This window comes from Dioscorea cayenensis, chromosome 17 (genome assembly GCF_009730915.1).
Source record: "Dioscorea cayenensis subsp. rotundata cultivar TDr96_F1 chromosome 17, TDr96_F1_v2_PseudoChromosome.rev07_lg8_w22 25.fasta, whole genome shotgun sequence".
NCBI lineage: Eukaryota > Viridiplantae > Streptophyta > Magnoliopsida > Dioscoreales > Dioscoreaceae > Dioscorea > Dioscorea cayenensis.
In genome coordinates, this window is record NC_052487.1 from 20,330,864 (window position 1) to 20,352,338 (window position 21,475).

Consider the following 21,475-nt stretch of genomic DNA (forward strand, 5'->3'; position numbering starts at 1 on the left):
CGGGCCCATGGATAGATCGGCCACATCCATTGGGACTGGGTCCCCCAGGTGCAAGACCTCGAGTTGACTCGATCGAGTCAACCCTAACAAACGAGATAAAAAAATATAAAACAAAAAGCACAAATGGAATACGTAAACCGAAATACTACAAGTATAGGCTTTAGAAGCCCTACAGAATTCAAATACACCCCAACAGTTTTCAAAACACAGATACAGTCAGAGTACAAGTCTTACACTCACAGGGAAAAGGGTAATCTGAAATACTAATAGAGTAGGCAATACGACTCCCGGACACTCCCCGATCCTAGCCTTGATCTTCTCCTGCGAGCGAGAATTCACAGAGTGCATGAGCCACAAGGGCCCAGATGGGATCGCAGAAACACGAGATAAAGCGGATATTGCAAAAATAATAGATCATAAATTATACGGAATCGCGAATATAGAAATAATCCAAAATATGAAAAAAATACGCTGACTAGTCATATACATCTCACTGGCTAATACAGAAATCAGCAGTAGCGGTGGATCATCGATCGTGAAGTCGGATGCAAGCAGTATCAACAGTACGGCCGGATCTTCGACCGCGATCGGGGAGTAGCGCTACTACTGAAAAACATGTGCACATGGCTAGGACTTACTCCTCCTAGCTGGGCGAGCCAGGAATGGAGATGTACAAAAAAACCGCAGAAAAATACGGAATACAGACATAAATACTAATTAAATGATGCAAATAAATAAATAAATAAATAACAAGCAAGTAAATGAGTAATTCAACCAAACTATAAAAAAATTAAGGAAATAACTTAAATATATAATAATTTATCGAAAGTACGAAATTTTGCGGGTCGAGAAACCTACCCGGCTCCAAGCTACGAGTTGGGTCCACCCAGTCCCATGAACTAAGGCTCGCTACCAAAATCTAACCAACAAAAGCTATACTTAGAATTTAGCCTTTGGGTCGGGGCCTATCTACAACTAAGGCCCGAAGAAAGAATTTACAATTATTGCAAGATAAGACAAGCACGAGTCAAATACCTATGTCTATAAATAATAACCTGATATGCGTAGTTCAAGGGTGGCAATTAAAATCCCAACTATCAAAAATACAACATATATGACTATGTAAATATTCACATAAATGAGACAATTAATCATGCTTCTAGAAGCCACAAACAAGTGCACAGAACCTACAGTGGAAGATAATTAAGCAAATAGAAATTCCAGAAACATGCTTACAAGTGCTTGAAAAAAAAACCTAGGTTTAGATGACAAGTTAATACCAACAATGGCCTATAACAAAGCACTTAGGGTCTAGAAGGTCTTAGAGGATTAAATAATACAAATCAAAGTCTCATGCAAAACCAACCTCACATAATGACCAGCTTTAAACACCATTAAAGTTAAATTAAGGACATCCTATCAATGAATAAAGTAACACAAATCCAAACAAACCCCAAGTTTAGACAAAGAAAAAAAATTCCAAATAAACTAAAGCATCATGCTGCTACCATCACAATTAAATACATAACAAAACTAATAAGCTATCAAGATAAGATTACAAGAAGTCAAGCTTAAACCAAGGTGTGAATAAAATCAGCAACTTGAATCTAATGGCTGCACACTCAAAGCTCCAAATTGCAAGCATGAAAGCTGTCCTTAAAATAGCTAAGCAAGGATCTAACAACAACAACCAAGGTTTACACTCACTTACAACATTAACAAAGCTAAAACAAGGATTTAGAAGACACGTGAACGAGTAATCCGAGAACTCAACTTAGTTTGCAGACTTAACACCACCACAGGCTTACAGACCCTCTACTAAAAATTAAGGTGGTTTAAAACTAACAAAACAATAAAACAGTCAAGCTTTTTAATAGAATAAAATCATCAAAAGGTTAAGGTTCCATGCCTTACCATTTACACATACAAGATACAAATAAACACATATACTCACAAAGCATGATTATCAAATGAAACCCTCCAAAGTTTAAGCATGTTGCAAAAAGATTAACCAAACTGAACACAAACAACAACAGTTAAGCTTCAAGGATGCAAGAACTAAGCTTTAAGCTTACAAGAATTCAAACAAGATTAGTATTCTTCTAAACAAAAAGGTTAGGGTGCAGGCCACAACAAGGCATGGAAGCAACACAACAACCCACAAGAACACTCACAAACCAAGCATAGAAGGGGGATCTAACAAGAAGCTTCAACCACAAACACCCTAGATGCTAACACTGAAGCTTGATGAAGAGAGAAAGCGGTGAATCTTCAGCCTCCTTCGCATCTGCCGAACTCAAGCAATGCGACTCCGAGCTCCTCCTCACGGCTGGCTTCTTGAGTCCGAAGTTCAAAGGAAGCTTGCCACCTCTTCAGTCCGAACTCAAAGAAAGGCTGCTAAATAGAGGAAGGAGGAGAAGAAGATGAGGAAGAGGAAGAGTGCCTCTCCCACCAACCATGACAAGACCCGAAGCTTCACGGGAGAAGGGAGCCAGCTGGGTGAGAATCAAGTTTGCAGAGCAACAGTGTCAGGGAATCTCCATAACTAGTCAAACAGTCAAAGGGAAGTAGGAATGTCTCTGGTCAACCTGGTCAACATGACCAAGGTTGCAAACATTACATTATGTGTTTTTGTATTGCTGTTAAGTTAGTCATGTGAAGTAGTTAATTTCTAGAGCAACTCCTCTGTTCTGTGCGTTGAGCTCTTTCAATTCATTTCCTCATCTCATGTACATTTAGAGTGCAGTGAGACAGTTTCATTGGTCGGAATTGGTCTGTCATGTTCACAGGAATATTCTACTTCTTTCAACAAACTAGAAGCATAGATTGCCACATATTTATTTATTTATTCAAGCCTTCAGACATAGGACAGGAAGGATGATAATATGTAGTGACTGGTAGATACAACATGCTTGCATGCATAATTAATGATCCTAGTTTACTACAGCACCAATATATTCATGCATGTCAGGCATGATTGCTTCACTGCAGGCGGCTTTAATTGTTTGTTTTGATGTTTGGTTTGGTAGCAACATTGTTTGTGGGCGGGTGCTTGCAACGTTTGTAAGGTTGCCCCGGCGGCACAGGACAAAAGGGTCTGTTAGGATTCACTGTGAAAGATGACATGAAGAGGATTAATTGGAGTAAAACATGAAGGAAGAGAGTTAAAGGAGTATGTTATATAAAGTGATTATGAGGAAATTAACACAGATATATAATGAAATGAAACTCACAAGCGCCTCTTCCAATTCCAGTAGCAGCAAAGGCCGGTGTATTAGTGAAGAGTAACAAAAGGATGGAGAAGATGATGAAGATTACAAATATAGGCTTAGTGCCAGAAGCCATGCTATGCTTTTGACTGATTGATTAACTCTTGATGATGATCTAAATTCCAGGTTCCTGCTAATTAAATATATAGAGCATATGTGCTGGGAGCCTACATGATTAGTGTGTTGGTTGGTTTATCTTTTTCAATCACTCTTATTATATTTAATTTCCTAATTTATGTTTCACCTAAAATTGCTCCATCCCAAGTCTACTCACTCTATAATTGACTATTCAGCCTCAAAATATCTTTAAATATGAGGTTCGACGTAAGTCTGTTTGTCACAATAGTTGAAGGTTGAAAGGCTGAAACTAAATTTATGATTTAAACCCTAGTACATGCAAATGACAAGAAAGAACGCTTTCCTACTAGATTTTTTTTGGGCAGGTACCGTATTATAATAATTTTTTTATTTTGAGATCAAATTTTAATTTATATTATTTTAATTACCCAGTTTTAATTTATGTTCATCGAGATTGAGGGCCGGGGGATTCTTCAGAGAATTTGATAACATATATGTCGGATTTGTCATTTCAACACCAATTAATTTGTATGTCATTTGCATATGTGGATATGCCACTTCATCAAAGAGAGCCATGTGATTATACTTATTAACCAGTTTGTCTAGTCAATTGTGGCATGTAATGTGTTAATAAAAGTGGCAATATGGCCCTCTTTAATAATGTGTCATATTCGTGTAGGTAGATGGAGAGGTGTACTAGTGTAAACATGGCAAATCTGATGTACATATTATGAAATTTTCCCTAAAATTCTCTTAGTCCTATCCTAATAAACATAAATGAAAATTAAGTGATCAAAATGATATAAATTGAAGTTGGATGCCCAAAATTAAAAATAACCATCAAACAGTATCCACTCAATATATATATATATATATACTCCCTATGTTCCTTTTTATCTGTCACAATTCCGTGTTCCTTTTTAACCGTCATTTTCTAACACCAAGAAGCATTTAATATTTTTTTTTCCCAAAATTACCCTTAATATTATATTCAACTCTTTTGTTGGAGTTAAATATGAGAGAGAAATTTGAAAATATAAACTAGGGGTAATTTTGGAAAGATAACTAATTTTATATAAACTTTGGTGACATAACTAAGTTTTTTGGTACGTGAGATTCGGTTAACCAGATAGATAAAAAAGAACGGAGGGAGTATATTGCAATCAAGTCTTCCTGTCTGGGTCCATATATTACAGTATCTGTAGTACAAGGAGTACTTTTTAGGGTTAATAAATTGTCACGTTCCGAACTAGAAGCGTTGACAAACAGCAGCACACCTATAAAGTTGTGACCAAGTAAGCACGCAAGGCCTCAGTACCTGTCTCAACTGAAAAATAACATCTAACGAAAGTTCTAACTTCACGAAGACAAAAGGATTAAGGGAATACAATAATCATGAATACAACTATAGTCCAAGGAATCTAAAAGTGCAAGATTCGAAGTCTTAAACACATAACAAGATCTAGATTCACAACAGAAGAACAATTTACAAGCTAACTAATGGGTATTCGCTCAACTGTTCCCCGTTAAGCTATCCACCACACACTTACTCTTGATCTGAAAAAGATAAAACAACTATTTATAAGCTTATTGTACAATAAATATCAGAAATAAAACTTAGAAGTCCCAAGTATTTCAAACAACTAATGCTAAAAACAAAACCACAGAATTCATGTATTTAAACTCGGTGACCCTATTCGGATTGTTGAAGTTCATTTATTTACCCTCGGTGACCCGAGCTAGATTATCAGAGGCAATTATTCTCTACCGACGGAATGATGCCAAACTAGTTTCTTATCAGAGTCAGAGGTTCATGTCGACATAGTTAGTGTTTAACCATAGTGACAGAGTTATTGCAAAGTTAATTTGGGGACTACATGTCACTATATCAAAAATATGTCATGTCCAAAATCATTGTCAATACAGAAATACTGCAATTTGATGATCCCATTTTTTTAATGAAAATAATTCCAATTATTTTGAAACAAAATATTGCTAGTATGTGATCAGAATAATTAGAGTTCAATCAAGTGTGTGACAGTAATAATTAAAATATAAGTAATCCATACTAAATACATAATTAAGATCATATATCATGATTTCTAATTGAATAGCAATGGTAGAAGACCAAGGTAAACCAATACAAGAATATTATATATTATCAACATGGTGGCTGCCAAGTAAATCCTAAATCCGTAATTAATTAAAGGATTAAAATAAAATAAATAACCAATTAAATAATTAGAAATCTATAAGGTTTGAAATACGGATAACTACAGTTTCTTAAAACCCATAATATTTAAATATAATATCATGAAGGGTTTTACAATAAAATCCAAAGTAATTAAATAATTATGTAGATGATTCAGGGAAATCAGAAATTATATATATATAGGTTTATATGTGGTTTACTTACCAATCTAACACAAAAAACTAAAAGCACTTCAAAATTAGGTTTCCATAAAATACCCTCTAATTGAAAGCACATTCCACAGATATTAAAACGTTAAATATGTTAAACGTACAAAGGGATATATATACATATATATATATATAACACAATACTCAAAAGGTCCAACAATTTAATATATATATTACGTATATGAATATGTGTGTATGGATGTATAGTGGAATTAATTTTCTATGCTGGTGTTCACTTATTTAATATAGATATATACACACAATATATGGTTTAAAAGACAATGGACGCCAGGAGTTCATTTCCGATCCACCCATCCAAATTATATATATATATATATATATATCAGTAAGTTAAACACAGAACTTTACAAATTCCTGTGAAATCTAGTATCTAAAGACATGCATGTAGAAGTCATTATAGTTGAAACATCATATTGGGTTATAGCTCAAATAATTAAATAAATTTCATATTTAAATAAAAATATTGAGAAACCTTAAAATTTCATTTAGTTGCATATAATGTAAAACATAAGCAAATTTTATATTTCTTTTCTCTACTTTTCCAAACTCCGAAATCCGAACATAATTTAACTCTAAAAATATATTAAAGCATACAGATTTCTAAAAAATAAAAAAATACGTTAACTTTTTCAAAGATAAAACCAGATACCCCTGATCACTCTTAAAAACCCTAGAACAAATTACAACAAAAGAATAAACACTAACCATTAAGAAGAACTAATAAAAAATAAACAAATCGAAGAAGTTCTCTGTTTTTTTTATCACATAACCACTGGTATTACCAGAAATATGGGGGCTCACAATCTTTGAAAAGATAAGGCTGGGTTTAAATTTTTAAATTTTTTTAAAACATGAAAATAAATTAAATAAAAGTGGGGTCCACAATAATAAACCTTAAAATCATTCTAAGATACATGTAATATGGATGCTAATTGTGATCATACTAATCAGATGCCATATATATAATCAACTATACGTATACACAAGCCAAGTTTATTTGAATGATGAATATATTTCAGGGTAAAGGGAGAGGAAAGAGTGAGGTAGTGAAGGAGATAGGTGAGGACAGTGGTGGTCAAGGAGAGAAAGATGAGGGTAAAAGTGTAATTTTATTAAAGATTAATAATAATAATTATTATTTTAATTATTATAATTATTATATTTATTTATTTATTTTTTTAATATCAGGGTCTAAATGCAGATGTGTAATTTTGAGAAGGCAGTTCAATAAGACAGTTGAAATTTTTTTGGAAGATTTGTTGGATCATTTGCAAATTAAAGAGGGGTTTTTTTGGTACTTCTCTGATGATTAATTTGTGGTTTGGTTGGCTAATTTTTTTTTCAATCACTCTCGTTGTATTTAATTTTGCTTGTTTATATCTAAGCAAAAATTAATTATTTCCATCCCAAGCCTTCTCATAGTCTTCCATTAATTGGTCAATTGTTTGCCTTAATTCTTCATTCTACTTGACTATTCAGCTTTGAAATATCTTTAGATCTATTTGTCAGAATATATTAAAGATGCTGGAGCTGAGATAAAGTTATAAATTTATATCTATTTGTGTCATTTCTGGATCTCTTGGAGATTGCGCTTGAGGCCTTCGAAGTGGGAGCGTGGGGCTTTAATTATTAAAGTTGTGGTGGAATATTTGACTTGGAAAAAATGATTGTATTTTTAATGTTGTTGTTTTTAATATTATTTTGAAAATTGATTATATGCTTATGTTTTGGTTCTCAACTGTCCTGGATTATGTGAAAGAGAAGTATGATAAACTCATTTCTTCTATTCAATGGAGTTTGGAGTTTCTTGGACCTCACGCTGAGGAGGTCGTTGTGACACTTGTGGGTGAGGAGACTCAGAGCCTAGCCACTGTCTAGATCTGTTTTTATAATTTTGTTGAGCTTGAAGAGGTCCGTTGTTCCTTTGTTTTTTGTTTCTGCTGTTGTTGGTTGGTGTTCTACTCCTAGTAGACTCTGGTCTTTGTTAGTTTGTGGCCGTTTTATTTCTTCGCTCTTTTTTAATCATGGTGGTTTATCCGTTTTTAAAAATAAAATAAAATTTAATAATGTACATGTTTAACAAAGGATGGGAAGGTTAGGAAGCATGTGCATATATGTGTATATGTTTCTAATTGCATTATATTGTATTGTCATTGTCTAGCGTATATTAATTCATGTTATACATTAGATTGTCTGAATCATACTCAGCTTGATCAAATAATATCATCCTTTGAGATCCCAGATCAGATTTTTTTTAAAAAAAAATTTATTTATAAATAATAAATGGCGAATCCTGCTAAATTGCAGAGTATGGCAAGCGTCCACTTGGGGGGATGTATACAGCTATGAAATACTTCTTCTGGAGGTGCCCACTGAAAAGAGACCTACAGATGAGTTCCCATAGAACCAAAGCCTCCATGAATTTGTCAAGATGGTTTTTCCTCATCAAATCCTGAACATCATTGCTCCATGTCTTCTCTCATTTGTGTGGATGAGTGCTTGGGTCAAGAAGATGCAAGAGTGAAAATCCAAGAATGCCTAGTTTCATTGGTCGGAATTGGTCTTTCATGTTCACAAGAATCACCAAGCTAGGGACAGGATGGAGATGAGAAACTTATGCAGAGAATTGCATGACATCAAGGATCTATTTATTTATAAGATTACAGATATCAAACAGAGACATCATGATGGATAAGTGAAATTCAGAAATCTGAATCAGCTCAAGGTTAGATAATTCAAGTAATTTCAAACCTTTGCATGCATGATTCTTATTGTATGATGTCTTTCTCAAATAACTTGTTCTAGTATTAGTTTTGCGTCATATAGCTAGTAAATGATATCAACTGCAGCAGCGTCATAGATTAACATAAACTACCGAAGTATCAAATTAAGTTTTTAAATCATGGCTGCTTTTGATCTCACAAAAGAGATCTTGTTATTAATTAATCTTTAAAAATTTCAAAACTTAATTCCAGTCTTCTGAGGAGGAAGTGATAAAGATATTCTATAGGACTCAGGCACACTTCTAGACCAATTCTCCGAGGTTTGAAGTCGAACACACTAGAGCTTTGAGTTCAGTCCCCTTCTGAAAATTGAGACTTGAACCTGAAGTGACATTCTTAGGCAAATATACAAACCACTTGGAATCTGGATTACATAGACTTGTAATTTATAATTAAACATAAACTATTACTTTAATAATAATAATATCCAATATACAAAATATTCTAAATAATAATATCACTAAATATACAATGCACCCTAAATAATAATCTAATAAACATATATATATATATATATATAGATACACCAAATATATGTACATATATACTGAATATATTCTAATACTTATTAGGCTCAAGACTCTTTATTAAGCAATAATATTTTTTAATGCTAATTAACTTGTATACGCTGCTTTTCATCCATTTTGCCTGGTGTACTTAAGTAATTTTCTGTATTCATTACATTCATGTTTTTATTGTAAAACTAATCATGGCTACAATTTTGGCAACCCGGATTAATTTATTCATCAGAACAGGTGATGATTTTAGCAAGTTCCACAATATCTATTAAACCTTTTATTTATTTAGTTAGTTTAGTTCATGTGCATGGATCGATCCTGAAATACATGGATATATATATATATACCATTCAGACATCTAGTTCTTTCAGACAAATTAACTAGAACCATTTCTTGCCACTTATTTATTTATTCAAGCCTTCAAAATCATGAAGGATGATAATAAGGTGGCATGTAGCTGGTAGCTAGATACTGCATGCATACATAATGATCTGCATCACTAATACAATATGCATGCCATGCATGCTTGCCTGTTTTACAGGCGACTTCAGTTGTTAGTTTTGATATTTGGTCTGGTAGCAACGTTATTTGAGGCCGGCGGCTTACAACCGTAATAAGTTCTGCATGGCCTCCGATACGGCTGGTTGGGGACGCAAGGTTTGCCTTTCGGTCCACCGCAAACAGGTTTGTCAGGATTCACTGTGAAAGATGAGATGAAGAGGATTAATTGGAGTTTAATTAACATAAAGGAAGAGAAATTAAAGGAATATATGTTTGATTATAAAGTGATCATGAGGAAACACTGATCATAAAACGAAACTTACAAGGGCGTCCAGGATCTATACTAACTCCAGCGGCCGGTGTATTAATGAAGAGCAGCAAAAGGATGGAGAAGATGATGAAGATGACGAACATAGGCTTAGCGCCAGAAGCCATACTTGACTGATTGATTAATTAATTCTTAATGATGATCTAAATTCCAGGTTGCTGCTAATTATATAGAACATGCTGTGAACTTAGCTACATAATTAGTTTTTTTAATAAAATAAATAAATCACTTATTTATTAAAAAAAAACCAAAACAACAATAAACAGGGAGAGAAAAGAACAAACAGTCAACCATTGGGTACTCTTCCCCATACTATTCATACACTGTTCATCTGAGATTCCTATACTATTCGCATATTGTACATATATTAGTACATCCGGGTTCCAGTGTTGCTAAGATTGCTTTATATTCATAAAAAGCTCTTTCGTCGTCTATTATTCAAAAGAAAACAAAGACACACACCCCTACGTGATTGATTTGTTGGTTGGTTGGTTCACCCTTCTCAATCACTGTTATTATATTTAAGTATATTTCCTCATTTATTTTTTTAGCGTTAGAAGCCTAGCTCATTTAATTATATAGAAAATTATTTCCGTCCCAAGTCTTCCCACGTCTACTCAATTGGCACTGGCAGGCTGCTCATTTGGTTCCATCCCAAGTCTTCTCCAAGTCTTCAATTTGGTTGTCAATTGTCTATTTTAATTATTTACTCTACTTGACTATTCACCATTGAATTAATATCTTTAAATCTGAAGTTCTACCCAAATCTGTTTGTCAATATATGTAATTAATATAAACCAGTATGGAGCCCTGTGCTTACAATACGGTTTCATCTGAGATTAATTGTTTCAAAAAATAAAAATAAAAAATCATTTAAAAGAATCTAAACAAACACCAATATTATTAAATAAATTTAATAAAATAATAACTAATAATATAATATAAAAATAATCAAAAAATTTTACATAGGGATAGAAAACAATGAAAATAAAATTAAAATAAAAAACATAATATATATAGTTATTTATTTTATTATGCAAAAACAATACAAACAAACAACAAAAATAAAATTAAAATACACAAAATCATGTATATATGTATGAAAAACAATAGAAAACAATTAAAATAAAATTAAGAAAAAATAAAAATATATTTAATTATATTTCTTCATTTATGTTTCAGCTAAAATTATTTCCATCCCTTGTTTTCTTAATAAATTCAAAATATATCCGCTTTATTAAAATATATATATATATATATATATCCATCCATCCCAAGTCTTCCCAAAGTCTACTCGATTGGCAGTGTATGTGATTTAATTTGTTGATTAGCTAGCTTATCTGATTCTTTTTCAGTCACTATCGTTGTATTTAATTTCCTTGTTGATATATGAGCTTAAATTAATTATTTTTATCACTTTGTCTTCCAAAAGTCTTTCACTAGTCGTCCATCCATTGTTTACCTGAATGCTTCAATATTCTACTTCACTATTCAGTTTTGAAATATCTTTAAATCTGTTTGTCAGAATGCATAATTAATATATATATGAAAATATATATGAAAATACTAAAGATGCGGGAACTAAGATGAATTTTAACAAACCTCAATGATAATTCTTTAGAACCATTATAATACATGTTAATTACAGTAATTAAAATCTATATAAAACGATACTCATGGGACCAAAAAAAAGATTATTATTTTATAAAAATTATTTATTTATCGATAAATAAATATTGATCTTAAATAAAATTTATGTTGGCAATGGTGATTATGTTCTTATTATTGGTCATCAGCTCTTGTTTCTTGCCTTCACCAGTCGGTAAATTTCTTTTAAATGTAGATACCAAGCAGAGACATCATGAAGGATAAATGAAATTCAGAAATCTGAATCAGGTGCAAGGTTAAATTATTCAATTAATTTCAAGCCTTTGCATGCATGATTCTTACTGTCTGATGTCTATATATCTTAAATAACTTGTTGTCAAAGATTAATATAAAGCTAACGAATTATCAAATTTATAAGTTTTTAAATCACGGCTGCATGCTTTTGATCTCACAAATAAAATTGCTTGTTATTAATCTTTAAAAATTTCAAAAACTTTCAGTCTTGTGAGGAGGAAGTGATAAAAAGATGCTCTTCAGGACTCAAGCACACTTCTTGAACAAATTCATACACACTAGAGCTTTGAACTCGATTTCTTTTTTAAAATTAAGACTTATTAACCTGAAGTGAGGCAAATATACAAACCACTTGAAGTCTGGATGACATAGACTTGCTTATAATTAATTAAACAAAAACTGTTACCTTAAATATTCTAAATAATAATATCACTAAATATACAAAACACCCTTAATAATAATCTAATAAACATATATAGATACACCAAATTAATATATGTAAATACTGATTATATTATAATACTTATAATTAGGCTCAAGAGTTTTTATTAAGAAATAATATATTTTTTTTCAATGCAAATTAACTTGTATACGCTGTTTTTCATCCATTTTGCCTCAAGTACTGAAGTAATTGAATCAAATTGCAAAGAAAATTCAGTCTGTTGCCTTTGTAATTTTGTATACTTTTTCTGTATTCGTTACATGTTTCTCTTGTAAAATTAATTATGGCTATGTTAGTGCCTAGTGGCAACCAGGACTCATACATCAGAACAGGGTGATGATCATTCTAGCAAGTTCCACACTATCTATTGAACTATTTATTTATTTGGTTAGTTTAGTTCATGTGAATGCATGGATATATATATGCCATCCAAACATCATCAAGTTATTTTCAGACAAACTAGAAACATTAATTTCTTGCCTTTTATTTATTTATTTATTTATTCAAGGATTCAAACTCAGGAAGGAAGATAATTAATAAGGGAGTACATAACAGCTGGTAGATACCATGCACGTACATGCATGCATGTATAATGATCCAAGTTTACTGAATCACTAATAATACACGCATGCATGTCATATATGCTTGATTGTCTCACTTCAGGCGGCTTCAATTGTTAAGTTTTGATATTTGGTCTGGTAGCAACTTTATCTGTGGCTGGAGGGGCACCACAATTATACCTACTGTTACATGCCCTCGGCGGTGACGGCTTACAATTACCGTAAGGTTGCCCTCTCGGCGTAGGACAAGCGGGTTTGTTAGGGTTCACTGTGAAAGATGACATGAAGAGATCAGGATTAATATATTATGGAAGTTAAACATGCATGAAGGAAGAGAAATTAAAAGAATATGTTTATAAAGTGATCATGCATCAGGAACATGTACAGATATGATCATGAAATGAAACTCACAAGGATTTCCAATAGAAATTGGACGAGCTGCAGCAAAGGCCGGTGTATTAAGGAAGAGCAGCAGCAAAAGGATGGAGAAGATGATGAATGTAGGCCTAGTGCCGGAAGCCATGCTTGATTGATTGATTCTTGATGATGATCTAAATTCCAGGTTCCTACTAGTAATTATATAGAGCATGCTCATAGCCCACATAATCAAATTGTTGGTTGGCTTATCTTTTTCAATCACTGTTATTATATTTAAATATTATATTTCTTTATTTATGTTTCAGCCAAAATTATTTCCATCCCAAGTCTTCTCTTAGTCTTCAATTCCACTTGGTTTGTCAATTAATTTGTTTAGTTTAATTGTTCACTCTTCTTCTCTTAGTCTTCCCAAGTCTACTCAATTTGTTGGTTCCATCTCAAGTCTTCTCTTAGTCTTCCACTTGATTTGTCAATTTGTTGAGTTTAATTGGTCACTCTTCTTCTCTTAGTCTTCCCAAGTCTACTCAATTTGTTGGTTCCATCCCAAGTCTTCTCATAGTCTTCCACTTGGTTTGTCAATTAATTTTTTTAGTTTAATCTTTCATCCAAAATAAATTTGTTTAGTTTAATTATTCACTCTTCTTCTGTTAGCCTTCCACTTTGTTGTCAATTTATTTAGTTTAATTATTCATTCTACTTGACCATTCAGCCTGGAAGATCTTTAAATCTGAAGTTCAACCAAAATCTGAAGATCTTTAAATGTTAAAATTGTCGTCAAAGTTACACAACATGTTTAACAAAGTATAGAAATCAGCTGATATTGATCACACAGAGACAGGTACACTTTGTTAGAGAATGAAGCTAAAATTCCTTCAAATTACAGAAGCTGCAGTCTTCTCTTTCATAGTTGTTGTAGGATGTAGCTAAAAGCTTGAATGATCCAAAACACTTAAGACACTTTTGACATCAACCATACAAACATATAATACTAACAAGAGTAAAGACCAGTCAACCATAAGACTAGCCAAATACATCAACCATTGAAAATCTAAATTACCTCTTAATTAACACACTTTTGACATCCAAGCCTTGGAAATGCACAAAGAAGGAATAAAGATAACACCTGTTATATTTTACTCGTATATATATATAACAAGTGATTAGCATGCACTACATGCATGCACATTAATTGTGCATATTTGTATGGAGAAGTTAAACTTGCCTGGAAATTAATTACAATATACAACTAAAGCAATATCCAACCTATAAAATATAAAGGTTTAACTACTGCATACCACCAGCTGCATGATGGTATGCATTCTTTAAGTTTGCACTATGTTGTCTACTGCTGCTTGAGGAAGTACATGGTCAAGTAATTAGGTGCAGCCAGAGCCTTTTCAAATGGGAAACTAGTTGCTGAAGTGCGGTTATTCCATCCATAAGCTTTTCTTACCGCACCTTTGAAAGTAGATTGAGCTGAGGATGAATTTTGAACTGTATGGGGACAAAATCAACAAGCGCGGCTTTATAGATGAATGTTAAGAGACAAGTATGTATAATGATGCACCAGTTATGATGATTTATAAGTTCTATAGAGATTTTTGTAGATTTAATGACTTTGTCAGATGTCATATGGAGTGATTAAAATCCTACCACAAATAAATCTAAAATATTTTTCAAAAACTAAATTAAACTAATAAATTCCTTCTATCATTGATAGGACTAATGTCACAAATTAACTATTGATATCGACCTTATAGAAATTTAATGACTCTGGCTTTGCAGTGTTTATCTGGCTCTGGCTCCGGCTCCTCTCAATTCCATCAATTTTTTAAAGCTCTGTAGGTCCGTCCTATATCCGACACTAAACTTTACCTCATTTTCAATCACTTAAAAAAAAAAAAAATCTCATCCTCATAATTATCAATGCTCGACAACGTTAAGAGTCATGGGCAATCACAAAATCGCTATAATGCTTGCAACAGTGGATTCAATTCTCCTTGTGTTGTTTTCCCCCTTTTTCTGATGTTGCATCTTTGCATATGACCAGTAATCAAGATGCTAAATAATGTTGCATTTCACATATGATCAATAATCAAAATATCTTAGCATCCACAAAACCATATGTTCATCTTAATAAAATTCATATTGCCAATGGTGCTTATATTCTTATTATTGACATCGGCTCTGGTCTCTTAACCTTCACCAATTCGCACGTTTCTTTTAAGTATTGTTCTTGTAACTTTAATTTTGTCTACAAAATATATGACCTATGACAAAATTCACTCATGTCATTTCATATTTGATTCTCTTTAGTTTTTACTGTCAAAGATTCTCAAATGCATTCAGACCAAATCTTTTCGTTAGAATTAAACTCTCATAAACACAAATATAGAGATAGATAAATACTACAAAATGGTATGGTAATTTTATAACAAACTTATAGGGAAGTCTAATTTGGAGGAGAATACAAATATTACAAAAAAATTGCGTGGAATAGCTTAAACAGATAGATAACTTGGGATATTTTACATTTTTCAACAAACATCAGTTTTCTAGTGAGATGAATTCTGAAAGTTGGATTAACTTATTTCTTTCCTTGCTTTAGATTAGAATCCTTCAAGGTGACAATCCTGTTAAAGATCAGCTTTTCAGATCCGGAGTCTGGATCAACAGCAAAATATCCTGACAAAGGTAAGATGCATAGAAAAAAAATGAGCACACAAGCAAATAGAAGATAACTACTTGGGTATGCAGCATTGAATCAATAACTATACTCAATCAACAATAAATTAAAAATGTACATATTGTTGTTGTGGCAAAATTCAGGCATTATTTGAATTTCCATATTCAATTTATCAGTAATGAGTTGGGAGAATTGTCAGACAACGGGATGAACTGAAATATCAATATGAAAGTTTGTGAACACACGAAAACGGCAACACGAAAACCACAGAAAAATAAGGAAGTTGCTGAAAATATTTTAGATGCAACATTTATTGTTCATGCAATTATTAAAAAAAGAAATTAATTGGTTGAAAAGTACTTTACATCATCATATAGAAGGTAGGAGCTAGAAATATCCAATCAAGGTAGGAGTTAGTAATATCCAATCTCATCATTTGCTTCTTCTTTGTGGGTGTGTTCATTTTTTGAAGGCAAACTAATTTTATCTAATGAAATCAGTCCAACAAACTAATTTTATCTACTAAGGAAAACAATTCAGGAACAAGAAACAATGGCTGATCTTCATAGGAGAGACTCCTTACAACAAATTTAAGTGAGAAATCACAGAGAAATGACACTTAACTAAATTAGCAAAATAGAACAGGAGAGGGAGCAAGAACTTACCAAGCCTTTCAAATTGAAACTTGTCACCTGTTACAGCATTGCCTAGGACAGGTACAGCATATGCATTTTGTATCACTTCCTTAGAATGTGGATTAAAATCTGACAACCAGTCCTCCAACTCAACAGGATTCTGGAACACAGAAAAAACAACTTGAAGAATCATGGCAAAGAGGTATAGATGAAAGAGAACTTAAGTGGCAGCCTTGCGTACCTGTGAGAGGAATAATTTCTCAAATAACCTCACTTCCACCTTGAGAGGTTCATCACCTGAAGAAGGCTGAGCAACCCAATGGAGAACACCCTGCATTTGAAAAAGGAAGCTTGAACCTTTAATAATTCTCAATCAAAGAAATATGATGATATGTCGTTAACAAGATAATTATCAGCTTGTCAAATTCAGACCTTCGGTTTTCCCTTTCTTTCTGGATCATATTCAGCATGGATTTCAATAATGTTCTCTGTATCCTTCTCATAAATGACATTTGTACACTTTATGGGAAAGGCATACCTGTGAAATTAGAACAAGTAATTAGCTGACAAAGCCAGGTCGAAGTTTCAAATAATTAGTCATGGTTGGAAATTTTAAGTCGAAAGTTCTCACCTCAGAAGAACTGATTTACCAGGAGCAAGACCATAATAGTCCTTGGAATCCTTAATGCGGAAATCAGATCTTTCAATATAAATCACATTTGTGAATGGGACCTAACACATGAAAAACACATTATATGTGCAATTATGATTAAGAATTTAAACTTTGACCTTCTTATATTATCATTTGAAAAAAAAAAGGAAATTTTGATACAGCAGTTAAGCATCTACTACATCCATAATAAACTGGCTAAGCCTAAAGCCACATTAAGAAATTCTGCAGCAGAGACAATTAAAAGCTAAAGAATCTGTCATGGAGCACAACAAACAGCTGATAAATAATATGTATTCTTCAAGATGGCCCAAATAATTAATGTCCATCTTTTCAGAACAAAAAAGGACAGCAGAAAATAAATTAGTAAAAAGATTGAGGTGAACCAAGAAAGAAATAAAATTTTAAGTGAACTACAGAAGCACAGGAAACAAATGCGGATCAAATGCTTAGAAGCTAAATCACTTTATCAATCCTATTTACTTCAAGCAACATATCAACACTTGAGAAAAGAACACTCTGATTTTGTGAATAATGGTCATATTAAGTAGAATTACAGCATCAGAAGAAAAACTTATGAGGTTACTTAACCTCCCACACTCTTATAGAACAGACTCTGCAGAATGTCAGCAATTCTGAAAGTACATAAAGAATAAAAATTATGCATTCTTCATTTGCTTATTCATGGAAGATTTTCCAACCTCTAACATACAAACAAGTGAAGTTAAAACAAATAAGACTAGAAATCATGTTCCTCATTTACTTGTTCGAATAGCTTGTTTACTCTGATTACAAGCACATCAGTAAGCCAATAACTAATAAGATTGAATATCATACATCACACCAGCAAATGGAAGCATCTCGAACCAAAAAGTTAAAACTCATGTCCTTGTTTAGGTGGGAATTACCTACTTACGAATTTCAAAGACACCCATCAAGTCATGAAGAAAAACATGTGTGATAAACAAGTCCAGGCAATATGGGAGTAACACAAGTACAATCAAATCATGAAGATGGCCCACTACAATATACCAGCTTTGTTTCATTACAATATTTCAACTGTTTTAACCATGTAAATTAGCATACAGTCAAGTATAAGTTCTTGAAAAATATATAACTACCTTGTAGGAAGAAGTGTCATCTTTATCAGGCCTCATCTTTGCCTCAAGTTCTATGCATGACTCCTTATCTAGATTTGTTATAACCACCTGAAACATAAGTACGAATAAGTCTGAGTTTGGTTAGTTCCCAGAAGATGAGAAAAACTCAATTGAAAGGTTGTCAAGGGATACCTTAAGAGGATGCAATACAACCATTGCACGAGGTGCTGTTTCATGGAGCTCTTCCCTTATGTAATATTCAAGGCGCTCCAAAGAAATCAAGCTATTATCACTATTAAATAATAAATAATCAGTCAGTAAAAATGTAATGTCACTCAAGATGAAGTTCTCTCAAGCAATAGCATGAGGGCATTGATGTTGGAAGGCAAGTTTATTGCAGCTAATTTCACTAAATTATATCCCAAATGATTTTCAGAAAATTATACATAAAAGACAAACTATAAGATTGTCTGATAATAGAGCATGTAAAGTCATATTAAACAATGAATAAAAAGTTGGTACAAGTCAGTTGTGTTAGTCAAGATGAAGTTTGTAAAGCAATAGCAACTAAGGCATTTATGTTCCTAGAGAAGTTTAAGAAAAAAATGAAAGGACGTAAGATACCACAACAAATGAAATCTTGTGTCAAGCCAAGAAATTTGGATTTGCAAGTGTTACTTATAAAATTTCAAGTACAAAGAGGAGGCAATACTCTTCATCATACAATCTCAAAAAATTGGGGCAATAATCAAGGACGATCACAATAAGGTCTACTATAATGTAGACCTTGAGTTTTGTACCAATAACTGCATAGTAGGAAGTCACAACAACAGCAGAATGCATGATCAACCATGCATACTCATTGAGTTAAGGAGTTGGCAACACTATAAAATGGCGTGTCCAATATAATTATCCCCAACTAATCAGCTTATGGATACAACTAAACCAATGACCTATTTCTTAAAATCAAAAGCACAGGACAACCAAATTAAAAACAATTAAGGTTGATATTCAAAAAACTTGACTTCACTTTCAGAAGGTTTGAGGGACTGTCATGTGAACCTCGACAAGCGCTTGATCAAGGTTTGACGATGGGGGTCAGTAGTTATGTAACTATGGTACTAAAAGGCACAAGCATCAGAATGCAGCTAATATACTTAACAATAAACAAAGAAATCAAAATTTCATGTAAGAAAGTAGTAAGATTGAAAATGCTATCCAGTAACTTAAATCACAATAGCCTTTCTCTTAAATAAACCGCCAAATTAATTTAAATAAAAGCTTTTTTGAAAAGCTCATAACCTTCTCGTTATTCCTAATCCTCGTATGAAATTATTGATGGCAGTTGAAGATACTCCTCGACGGCGTAATCCAGCTAATGTCATTAAACGAGGGTCATCCCAGCCATCGACCCATCCATCACAAGACGGTTCAACTGAACATGAGACATGAAAAGAACAGATTAAGTCCTATACGGTCAGACTGTTATAAAGAAGGAAAATTGGAATGCATACCTTGCGCTTAGACATAACAGCATTCGATATATTTAACCGTGAATATTCCCACACATAAGGCTGGTAAAGCTCCAGTGCTGCTAATAACCAATAGTATGACGTGCGGCGAATCTCAAACTCAAGTGTGCATAACTTCACATGGAAGATCAAGAATATCATTATGGATTAAACAAAAAGAATGACATAAAACATAAATACACAAAAGGCTTCATATAAATTAGGATACATGAAAAGAGTGATCCGACTTGGTAAACAAAATGAGGGATCATATGGAAGAGTAAACAGAACTTAAAATGAACTGACAAATGTTTAGGCTGCCCAGGAAACCTGCCAAATGGGACCATGAAGATGAACAGGTAAAGCAGAAGGTAGACGCACAAGTATACAATATTATTAGCACTGTGAGGTACCACACTCATTCTTCGGTAATGCAAAAATAACAGAAGATGGTTGATTCAAGCTCAAAATGGCATAGCTAGAGGTGCAAAAAGGCTGAGATTAATCATGAGAATGCCCGTGATCTAAAAAATCCTTGACCAAAATAGTTATTGTTGCATTAAATACAGAGCACACTGATGACAGATTCATGGTTTTTGCAGACCTATGTCACAGATAAAACCACAGATACGACTGTGCATGAAAATGGATCAAGACAGATTAGCATAAGGGAAACTTACTGAGTGTGTGATGTTCTCAAGAGAATCCACAATGCAATGAGCGTAGTCATAACTAGGATATATACACCACTTATCACCAGCATGTGGATGGGGAGTAAACTGAATACCATGGAAGACATGTAAGAAAACTTAAAAAATAATAATAATAAAAATTCAAAGAATTTAACCATGCCAAAATAACTACCAACCTTTATACGATATGCAATCAAATCATACATGCATTGCTGTCACTGCAATGTCCTGTTTCAACCTGGGTGTTGCGCTTACCCTCATCAATCAGAAGCCACGTCTCATATCATCAAACAACTTCAAGGATTCACTAACTGGCCGATCTCTCTCCAAGGGCTGCTGCATCTCTCTGTACTCCTAGCAGTTTCCTCAGGCAGCTAACTTTCGAGCCAGGACAAGACAGAGTCAGCTGCTTGTCCTGTCAACTTGATGAAGATATAACTAACTTATTTCATAGTAGTCATGCACACGACTATTTGATAGAGGAAACATGTAATCATGTTATTCCACAGTACAGTTCACATGATTGGTTTTACTGATCCTTACGACACTGCTTTCAACGCCCATTATGAAGCATGAAAACTTTGTGAGGCAGAAAATGAATCAAAGCCACAAAATTATATACATCAAACCTGTGAGGCGATCAGCGCAGGGCTAGATCCTTTTCAATCAGCTTAACAGCTAGATCATAGAGCTCTTGGAAATAATCACTGGTGTAAGTAACCTAACAAGAGTCTCATATATGTCAGAATTATGCTAAGAATATATAAATAAATATGGACTCAAAAGACCAGCAGCCTACCTTGAAAGGCTTCCAGCCCAACCACTGGACAATTTCCTGTATATGGTCAATGTATTCTCTCTTTTCAGCTTCAGGGTTAGTATCATCAAATCTGTACACAGTAAGTAAAAAGCATAAACAACCTAATTAAGTCCATAGGAAGATAAAGAAAACCTATTATCCATCTAAGTCAACTCAAACA

At 33.2% G+C, this 21,475-nt stretch overlaps 1 protein-coding gene and 3 long non-coding RNA genes across 4 annotated transcripts; all 4 read right to left on the minus strand.

Annotated features, from left to right (window-relative positions):
• Positions 1-2,782: 2,782 nt before the first annotated feature.
• LOC120280918 lies at positions 2,783-3,404 on the minus strand. Its single transcript, XR_005542438.1, has 2 exons — positions 3,234-3,404; positions 2,783-3,110 (listed from the first exon to the last, which is right to left on the minus strand). It is a non-coding gene; the product is annotated as an uncharacterized LOC120280918 (long non-coding RNA).
• A 6,062-nt stretch (positions 3,405-9,466) lies between these two features.
• On the minus strand, positions 9,467-10,072 carry LOC120280951. The gene is made up of 2 exons (XR_005542457.1): positions 9,915-10,072; positions 9,467-9,789 (listed from the first exon to the last, which is right to left on the minus strand). It is a non-coding gene; the product is annotated as an uncharacterized LOC120280951 (long non-coding RNA).
• A 2,651-nt stretch (positions 10,073-12,723) lies between these two features.
• On the minus strand, positions 12,724-13,400 carry LOC120280816. Its single transcript, XR_005542406.1, has 2 exons — positions 13,235-13,400; positions 12,724-13,091 (listed from the first exon to the last, which is right to left on the minus strand). It is a non-coding gene; the product is annotated as an uncharacterized LOC120280816 (long non-coding RNA).
• A 2,199-nt stretch (positions 13,401-15,599) lies between these two features.
• Positions 15,600-19,938, minus strand: LOC120280733 (glutamine--tRNA ligase). The gene is made up of 9 exons (XM_039287678.1): positions 19,807-19,938; positions 19,595-19,727; positions 18,485-18,584; positions 18,314-18,400; positions 17,154-17,254; positions 16,955-17,060; positions 16,764-16,853; positions 16,553-16,682; positions 15,600-15,886 (listed from the first exon to the last, which is right to left on the minus strand). The coding sequence occupies exons 2-9, from the start codon at positions 19,675-19,677 to the stop codon at positions 15,789-15,791; spliced, it is 795 nt and encodes a 264-aa protein (XP_039143612.1). The 5' UTR covers positions 19,678-19,727; positions 19,807-19,938; the 3' UTR covers positions 15,600-15,788.
• Positions 19,939-21,475: the final 1,537 nt, after the last annotated feature.